Below are 10,128 nucleotides of genomic sequence, written 5' to 3'. Positions count from 1 at the left end.
CAGGGGTGGCGCCAGGATTTGCCCGACGGGGGAGGGGGGGGGGGGCGAGGTCCCCGACGAGGGGTCAGATTTCCCCCGAAGAAAGCAAAGTGAGCGTGGTCGAGCTTCGATTAAAAGGTTCCGAAAGTGGTGCTAGAGACGAAGCCCCCGAAAATTTTGACAATTCAGGGGTTTCAAAGGCTTATTTCATCGATTTTAGAGTCTACTAACATATAAAAAATACATATATTTTTTTTTCTCCCCGACGAATTGTACTTTTTCTCCCCGACCGGGGTGGGGGGAAGCTCTCCCCGACGGGGGCCCTGGTGCGCGCGTCCATAACGTCGTCAAAGCAGTAGTGAGATTGGAGACGAATCAACAATAAAATGTGATAATTTCCTCAAAACCTAATAATAGTTTTAAATTTCACGTTTTTAATAACTTTCTGAGAGTATAGAATAAACTTCCCGTTTATGTTCGAGACGAACTTGTACTTGGAATTAATTCCTTTATCAAACTTTTAAACTACTTATGCAAAGAAAATAATTTATTTTGATATAGTATCTCGGTTTTCACCCTTGTAAAGAAAACATTTTAACATTGTTTTTCGCTACAATACCGTTATTATTATTATTATTATTATTATTATTATTATTATTATTATTATTATTATTATTATTATTATTATTACTGTATTATTATCATTATTATTTTCACTATCCAGTGCACTTTTGACTATGATTTCGTAGATAATTCTGTAATTAAAATCTTTAAAACTATTTTATTTAATGAGCTTTTTTTTCAACTCTGCGCCAAACTTCTATAATTTGATGGCAATTCCACACCTGTTCCAAGACTGACAACATATCTGGCATAAACAATACTGTATACTCAGTTAAAACTTTGTTTTCAAATAATTTATTCATTCTCAATATCTGCTTTATGAACGTTCGAACTGAAACCTTTTTTTTAATACTTTGGCAAGTTTATCCATGCTAACAAATGCAGTTAGGCAACTGGAAATAAGATTAGGAAGTTTAACACACACATACACGGTACACTAGCAATGATTTCAACACCATTGAATACATTATTCACAACAATCCAATACTTATATATTTTGGGTATACACTCCTAACTTCAGCTGCTTATATTTACTATGACCTTATGTCATATCAATAGCATAAAATGGCAACTATTACTAAAGACCCATGTTAAACATGTGCAATGTAATAGGTACACAAACATGTCTGTTTCTACATGGTTTCAGTTTGTTATGGTTATCTTTAAAAGATGTAAGACACAAGGGCCAAATAATAACCAAGTCGCAAAGCACACATTTTGAAGATGAGCAACATTAGGTCGAAATATTCTGAATAATTTTTGTGTTTTAAGTATATATGTATATATATATATATATAATATATATATGCTTTTTTGAATGATGCACTATTCAAGTCCAATTATAATTATTATGCTATATATATTGTACACATGGAGAAATCACCATATTTTCTACCATGTATTATATGTTAACAGTTTCTGTCTATCTTGAAGTTTAATTATGTTGCAACATTTTATTAAACTTGAATCAATTAGGCACTAGCATGTAGAATAATATACATATTATTTAACTTATATTTTATTTTAATTCTGTATTTTCAAGTTAATCACAGAAATACAATGTTCTGTTCATATATGCATTTGGTTTTTATCATGTTGAAATGGTTATCTTTTGACAAAAACAGTTGCACAAAATAATACAAATACTTTCTTGTTGTAACCCATAAATAACTAGTTTTAATAATGCTATAGATTTGTATACCTTGTATTGTAATGTCACAATAAATATATTTTAATTATTATTGGTTTAATTTTACTTTATTTAACAAGGATGGTCTATACCTCCATAACCAAGTGACAATGTGATATTTAGGTGTTGGTATTGTTTGAAAAATCCTTATCATAAATTTGCCTATGACTTTGGCAAGCATAGTAACCAAAAAACCATGGAACATGTCTTTCACACAATTGAGACATTGTTTTTATGTTCAGTTGTTTTTTTAATAGTTTTTTCCGCATAAAACAGGAACTACAACTGTTTATACTTTATTAATAATTTACAGTAAATGATAATTACAATAAAAAAAAAAGTTGGCACTGTATGTGCATTGTACTCAAAAAAGAAACTTCATACATTCTGAATAAAAAGCTAGGGTTTGAGTTGTATATTTTTAAGGCACCAAGTGATTTAAATTATTGTACAATCACTGTACAATGGACAACAGCAAACCCCATTGCTTAAAAGTGACCCACAGAGGGTTGGCACATGTACTGCCAGGAATAAGTTTGCAACAAAAAGATTTAATTTTGTATGTTTTAAACTAATACAAAAAATGACCTTCTGTCTTTCATTTCACATCTTCAGTAATTTCCTCTTTAAGAGTACTTTGGGTATCATCGGTTGAAGTAGCACCTGTTGCCACTTCTGTATTCACACCATTTACAGTTTCACCATCTTCTCTGCTATTAACATTCTCTGTAGTATTATCTTCAGTGTTTCCTACTTCCTCTGTGTTTGCTACTTCGTCTATGCTTCCACTCTCTTCATCAATACCTCTTCCTTCAACTGGCTGTCGTTCCTGTTCAATTTCAGAGTCTGAAGGTTCTTCTTCAACTTCTTGTATAGTTGGTGGAGAAGCTAGAGGAAAACAATAGTAATTCATTTCATACAGTTTTATTGATGTTAATATCAACTTAATGTTCATCTCACCGATAGGAATGAAATCATTTTATCTAAAAATGATTCAGGTATAAACAAAAATCAACAATATAAAAATTAATTTAGGTATATTATCTGACAATGGATTGGCCCAAGTGCAAAGCCACTGTGATTACTTGTGGTTTTATGTCTTTTACAGTCAACATCAATCAGACACATTAGCCATGATACATGTAAATGACTAGCGTATCTTGTAGTCTTGAAATGGGTGGGGGCAAAGGTGGAATGGGGTTCGATGACAAAGTGATGGTCGCAAAATAAGGTGATATGAAATTTTTAATTACTTGAGCATAAAATTTAATGTATTTCTAATAGCATATATTTTCTAGATTAAAATGAATTTTAGGAAAAAAAAAATAAACAAAAAAAAAAAAAGAAAACCATCTCAAATATGAAATGCTTAATCACACTTGGAAATAAATTACCTGGCTCACTAAGTAAGCTGACTTCTGGAAGTTTTGGAGCATTCTTGCGTTGCTTTCTTGATTCATTCAAAAAATTGCAATAAGCACATCTAAAAGCTATAGATATAAAAAGTTAATACATATAATATATTTTAAAATCATGTTATTAATTTCCGTATAAATGAAAAGTAAATCAAACAAAGGAGAAATGTAAATTCCTAGAACAGTAGCTGAAAATCAAGAAATGCATGACATGAATACTGAGACAATCACAAATCGAAATGTAGAAATGCAATTGAACATACAAATTAATTAGCAACAACAAGGGTCCTGATTCTCCCGGAACTCACAGGAGTCTTTCTGAAATTGGGACGGCCTATCGCCTATTGCACGTTTTTTTGACTACTTTATCAATTGTTTCATGGAAATCGGTGATGATCAACAACTGGTAGAGGGCAGCGCACTACATCAGGAAACGTCAACAAGTAGCTAACCAGTCATTGTCTGATGAAGATTCATTGATAATGGACTGAAACGTCACAAACAGTATGCATACTTAATGGTTTACTTACTAGAATTTTAATCATACATATTAATTCATACATACAGTATGATTGAATTTATGTATCGCATAATGTGGGAGTACTTTTTTCAACGTTTCATACAAAATCAGGGCAGTCAGACCTTTTGCAATTCTATGCTCTTTATTAATAACTATATGTATAATTATTGTCTATGGGATCAAAATAAGCACAACGTACTGAGCTCTCTTTCCTAAGTTCAAAAGGCATTACCATACATAATCAAAAGATCAAACATCTGTACAAATTATTATTAAAAAATAATAAAAATATCTGTGTACTTACAAAGATATTCAAACTCCTCCTTGAGGGCCATGCCATTGTGTGAGTGACATTGCTTACAGATAAGTGCGTACCTATTTTCAGGCCCATCACCGACTAAATAATCCATTAATTTATCAACAGCACCACGTTGTTGAGGTAAAATAGGTCTTGATGTGACTGGACGTCCTAGGGAATAGCAAATAAATACAATTTATGGCATTATCTCTGATACAATTATGTAGAAACACATAATTTTAATAAATTATTTTCTATGTAGGTAACTGGAAGTAAGTAAAGTAAGTAAATCCTTGCCGAGCCACTAGGGCTCAGAGGATAAATAAAGTAGTTAAAAACTTTTGTGGAAAGCAGGTCATTTTCTAGTAAATTTTTTAAAAACACTAATATCACGTTCAAGTTGATAATGTTTATGTTACTTCAAAAAGAGAAAGTTGATTTTCCAGAAATGATTTATATAATTTTTTTTAAAATTCCTCTAATGCTTGGTTTCTTAATAAAACTATAAAACACATACTTGGAATTAGTGTGGGGGTAAAAAAAAATGACAAAACACTTACTTGGTGTTGTAAATTGTGATGGGGTATTGGGTATTGCTAGCATCGGTCTTTGTTGCATGCCAGGCTGTGGCATGCCTGGCTGTGGCATGCCTGGCTGTGGCGGCCCACCGATGCGTCTTCCCATTTGTGCTGCTTGTGCCCGTTGCCTTAAATTTGGAGCTACATTTAGAAAAAAAGTACTATACTTAATATTATTTATTCAGGCAAAAGATATTTCTGATTTTTAATTTTTTATTTCTTTCACATAATAAATAAGGGACATTAAGATTCAAATCAGGACTAGAAAAAATGTGTGTTACCGGAAGCACCACCACTGCTGGGCTATATAATACAGTATACACATAACATTTGGTTCTGGAGGCATTCATGAAGGTGACTTGCATTGTCGGAGTCACTATTTTTTTCAAGGCCTGATTACAATATCAATTAATTGACATAATTGAGGTTAAGTCATTTTATCAACTAACCTGTTTGGGAAGCACCGATATGTACCACAGGCGTTGGTGAAGGTGGGGGAGGTGGTCTTGAGGAAGGATCAAACCTTTCAAGTATTTCTTTTGCTTTTTTGTAACTTTCTGTCTCTTTTACATCCTCTAACTGTACATATACATAGGGAAAAAGTCATATTAGGAAGGTTAAGTATAGTAATGGGTGAATATAAAGTAAGGGAAACATGAGAGAGGTTAGGTGTACACAAAAAAAAAAAGGGAGAAAAAAATAAGACATGATGTTAATGATGGTGTTACATGGTGTTGTTAAAGACAATAAGGTTAAAATAATAATAAATTAATTAAAATTCTGACTGACCAATTATTATTGTGCACCACAAGAAATAATATATTAGCTTAATGAGATGAAATTAAATACAGATGATGATAATTATTTTTGAAAATTACAATAATGTTATTGATAACGGTCAAATATTGTTTATGATGCTACTGCTGTTCATTAAGGACAATTATGATGTTCAAGATAAAGTCTGCTCACTAATTATGATATTAGTGATACTTATTATGACGATGAAGAGAATGGTAAAAATATAAATGAACATTTCTCCACCACTTACTATCTTTTTCTTTTTTTCCCTCAGGTCTTCAAGAGCAATATCTGTAAATAAGAAATACAATTCTTAAATTCCATCCACAAAAAATATATACACCTTTCTTTGACTGACTTCATATTTATCAAAAGAGCATGTTTATATACTTCACAACTGCAAAGATAAGGGTTTCATAAATTCACACCATGTACACTATAAAATTAATTACCATATTGACATTACAGCTGAACATCTGACCTGGCTAACGGTAAGGTCCTAGAAAGTTCAGACTTAAATGTTGGTTTAAACGCTCAGCTCTTAACATTCATAGGAAATTTAGGTACACACATGTTAAAAAAGGGCCCTGCTTCTATCTGCTACCAATGGCGTATCTCGGGGTTGTGCGCCCTAAAACAGCTTGCCCCTCCCCCACATGATTGAAGCAAGAAACTAACATTCAAGTAGTTAATCACCCTATTTTGTGAGCTAACGTCTCCTTACTTAATCAAGTCTCCTAGAAACGCCACTGTCTGCTGTGTTGTACTTAGGTTTGGTGGCACTGCACTGTGGCTATGTACTGTAGGTCCCCAGGGCCCATCCTAAATTTTCTATTTCCTAGTTGAATGAGGACCAATAAATAATTTTATTACCATAATAAATTTTAAATTCTGATGTTAAGGGTATGTATCATTACGCCAAATATAAAATCAATTTTAACAAAGCTCAAAAAATTTGATCAAATTCAATATTTGAATATAGATATAGAATATCTTTAATTTGTATAACTATGAGAAAATGAGGAAAATTTAAATACCATTTTTAATTTTTCTTTTGATAAAATACCATTGCAGTAGTTTGCGAACTCCCCATATACTGAGAAAAAAACAATAATGAAAATATAACATTAGTTTTTAGATCGAATATCAATCTTCAAGCACTTTTTTTTGAAAATTCTTTTTAAGTACACAATCTGAAATCGACATCTACAGTATTACCGGTTAGGATGATCGAGAGCTAACCGTTAGCACTAACAGTCACCACCCGTGTGAGAACACCCGATCGGTTCTGGATAGTCTCTGACTTGCTAACGGATAGCGAGCACTATCAATTAGCAAGTTGAGTGCATTTCAATCAACCAAACACACATGTATACACATTTCCAATTTCCTATTGGCTAGTAATCCCATCATCTTCTTGATACCTGGATCGGGGATTTGCTTGTATGGAATGCTAGGGTGAGCGCGTATGTTATATTTATCTGGATCCTGCTAACCATTAGCTGGTGTGTGTGAACATAGACTCTGACTACTTTAAATCAATTCCTAATACTGATTGGATGTTATTGCATTTATAGGTTGGACTGGGACAATGACATCAAATCAGAATTAGGTTTAAGACTAGTTACTTACACAAAAGGAAAAATAAGAAGCGGAATGGCTCGTACAACTGTCTCTGTTAATGTCTGTGGCCAGAAGATAAGGTAAAACAGGAGAGCACCACATATGTAGAGAACTATCGAATAGATAATTAAAGAACCAAGGTACTGCTTTTCAAGCTGTTGATCTTGACGCTTGAATTTTAGCAGTCTGCTGATATCTGTTTCAATCTCTTCGAGAATTTCAACTGTTGTTTTTTGTTTCTGTAAGAATAAAAGCATTCATGAAATCACATATCCTGTTAATATAAAACAACATTTAATTCAATTAATACCATGTAAAATAGTCAAATCTAAGTTCACTTTCATGTTATTAGAATTGTAAAGCTGACATATAAACAGCAACAGCCATAACATTACCATACCACAATTGGCATTATTACAAAGGACACTACTACTGCTGTAAAAGATGTCTTATTTGTATTTGATAATACAGAAGGGACTCTTGCTTGCTTTGAATTTTCTCTGGCCTACTTCTCTATTTTTAGCATCACGCACGGCACAAACGTCCACCCGAAACTAGTGTGGGCCTGGACTAGGCTAGGCCCTAGGCCTGGCTCTAGTCTAGCCTAGGCTAAGGAGTACTACTACCGTACTTACTAGGGCCTAGGCCTAGTCCCTTAGGCAGACCGGCCTAGCCTAGTCTAGCCTGGCCCTAGCTAGCCTAGTAGCAGGCCTAGCTAACTAAGCCTATGGATGATTCGTTCATCATACTTTGCATTTGTCTACAGTTCACATACCCTAAATCGCGTCAGTAAGCTACCCATGTTCGTGCTATTAGTAATAAGCCTAGGTCAAAGGCTAATCTAAAAAATAAAACAATATTTCTTGTTGAAGTAATGATCTAGGCCTAGGCCTAGATATTCTTCCAAACTCAGCCTCTAGCTCCCTCAAGTCACTTAACTAAACTCTAGAGGGCGTAATTTGGTCATTTTCTTTCTCTGTATACCGCGAGTGGAGACGAATTGTCCCAAATGTGCGAAAGGTATTCGTGTACAGGGTCAGTACGCAGCCTACAGTAATCGTACCCAGGTTTCCCTCTAATTAACAGATTCTTGTTAAGCAATGTTTTTTGACCACGCTGGTACATGTACATTTATTGTTTTTAATTAACTGAGTAACGCGCTCCCTCTTTCTCATTTGAATCTTCTTCCCTTTTCTTTTTTCTTCTTTTTTTATCCTCTAAAATTTTAATAAAGTACTTTTAGTGCTGGTCTATTATAAGGGGGATTCTAGAGACCAAGGACAAGTGTTTTTTTTTTCCAATGACCACCTTAAAAAAAATCCATAAGAAGCCTTGAAATTTAATTTGAAGAAACTAAAGGCCTATAAATACCGTAAAGGTCTACTGATTAATCTCAGATAACATAGTATAATGCATAATCCAAGTATCGAAATGCACGCCATCGTGTCGGGATTCAATATTTCGACATTAATTATGTCATCATCAGGAAAAACTTATCTTCTTAAGGTTCGACTGTGCCTTAATGTATGCGCAATCCGGACATTGTCTCACCTGTCTGCCATTTCAAGCTTCAGTTAAAATAAAATAACGATGAAACAAATACAAACCCCCAACTTTCCTAAATAGATAACAATCCAAGAATAGGAGGTTGCAACGTTACCAACCAGCCAGTCACTTAGGCCTAATGAGAATTAATCACAGCAAAATAAAATATCAAATTAGAAATAGAGGCAGTGGCGTAACTACCGCAGGTTCAGCAGGCTCATTGAACCTGGGCCCCGAGCTTCAGGGGCACCGTTCTATAAGGGCCCCGCCCCTTACAAAAAATCTAATAAAGCAATACATAAATAAAAATCTGGTTTGATAATATTTATCTTCATATTATAATATTGGACATTATAATCTAAAATTGTTAAAAATAATCACATGTCAAGATGGGAGAGCCGGCACACGTGACAGCACTGATTGTGCAGTATCCCAGTATTTCATGTTGTCTTTAAGCAGTTTGCAGTTGAAATCCAAATGCATCAGTTGCCGCACTTCTTAGTGAAACCGTAATTTATGTGTCAACGCTCAGAAATGATTTTGTTAAGTCGAAAGAAGATACGGCTAAAACATGGAGCGTTGCAGCTTCATTGATGCAAGAAATCGTACAAGAAAGAAATTCTTTGATGAACTATTAAATGATGCTCGTCTAGAAAGTCCTTGTGACCAGTTTAGAGTACGTAGATTTCTATTTAGATAACAGTTCAATATTCGTTCCTCTTCTCCCAGCAGGTAATGGAATACACCCAGCTAGCAAAGCAACGTTGGCCCAACGTTGGTAAACGTTGACAAGCGTCGGGGCCGGATATCTCAAGTTGGTACGACGCTGTTATTTGGTTGCAAAATTTGGTCGGAGAGGTAACGTCAAACCAACATTGGAATTGAGTCACGTTGGCCCAACGTATGGATATATTTGTCGATCATCCGATGTCGTACCAACGTTGGTAAGCCGTCGTAAATATTCAGTCTGACTACGGACGCATGGTACAACGTCACGATTTGTTACTGGCCCGACGTCGGCAAACTACTAAAAAGATGGTTGGGTACTACCGTTGGCCCAACGTTGGCTAGAAGTTGTAAATATTAGATGTGATTGTAGACGTTGTTTCAACGTCACATTACGTTGTTGGCCCGACGTCGGTAACCGTTTGAAATAGTGGTTGGTTAAAACCGTCTAAGAAACGTCGTACCCAACATCTACAGTATTTCAAACGTTTACCGATGTCGGGCCAACAAGGTGCTTTGACGTTGCGACAACGTCTATAATTATATATATATTATGGAGGTTGGTTACAACCGTTTGGCCGACGTTGGTTAGAGGTTGTAAATATTAGATGTGATTATAGACGTGGTCGCAACGTCACAGTACGCTATTGGCCTAACGTCGGTAAACGTTTGAAATGGAGGTTGGTTACAATTGTTGGTTCGACGTTGGTAAAAGGTTGTAATAAATATTAGGATGTGATTATAGACGTTGTCCCAACGTCACGGTACATTGTTGGCCCGACGTCGGTAAAGGTTAGTGGAGGTTGGTGACAACAGTTAGGCCGACGTTGGTT

At 34.8% G+C, this 10,128-nt stretch overlaps 1 protein-coding gene across 1 annotated transcript; it reads right to left on the bottom strand.

Annotated features, from left to right (window-relative positions):
* Window positions 1-874: 874 nt before the first annotated feature.
* LOC117108076 (endoplasmic reticulum junction formation protein lunapark-B-like) lies at window positions 875-7,970 on the bottom strand. Its single transcript, XM_033249948.1, has 9 exons — window positions 7,800-7,970; window positions 7,034-7,263; window positions 6,439-6,497; window positions 5,652-5,692; window positions 5,053-5,182; window positions 4,586-4,744; window positions 4,032-4,196; window positions 3,187-3,282; window positions 875-2,680 (listed from the first exon to the last, which is right to left on the bottom strand). Exons 1-9 carry the CDS (start codon window positions 7,824-7,826, stop codon window positions 2,391-2,393), a joined length of 1,197 nt encoding a protein of 398 aa, XP_033105839.1. The 5' UTR covers window positions 7,827-7,970; the 3' UTR covers window positions 875-2,390.
* Window positions 7,971-10,128: the final 2,158 nt, after the last annotated feature.

This window comes from Anneissia japonica, unplaced genomic scaffold, assembly GCF_011630105.1.
Source record: "Anneissia japonica isolate Jap-2015-1 unplaced genomic scaffold, ASM1163010v1 scaffold287960_len3192837_cov198, whole genome shotgun sequence".
Classification (NCBI taxonomy): Eukaryota; Metazoa; Echinodermata; class Crinoidea; order Comatulida; family Comatulidae; genus Anneissia; species Anneissia japonica.
This window is presented reverse-complemented; position numbering and strand designations above follow the sequence as displayed.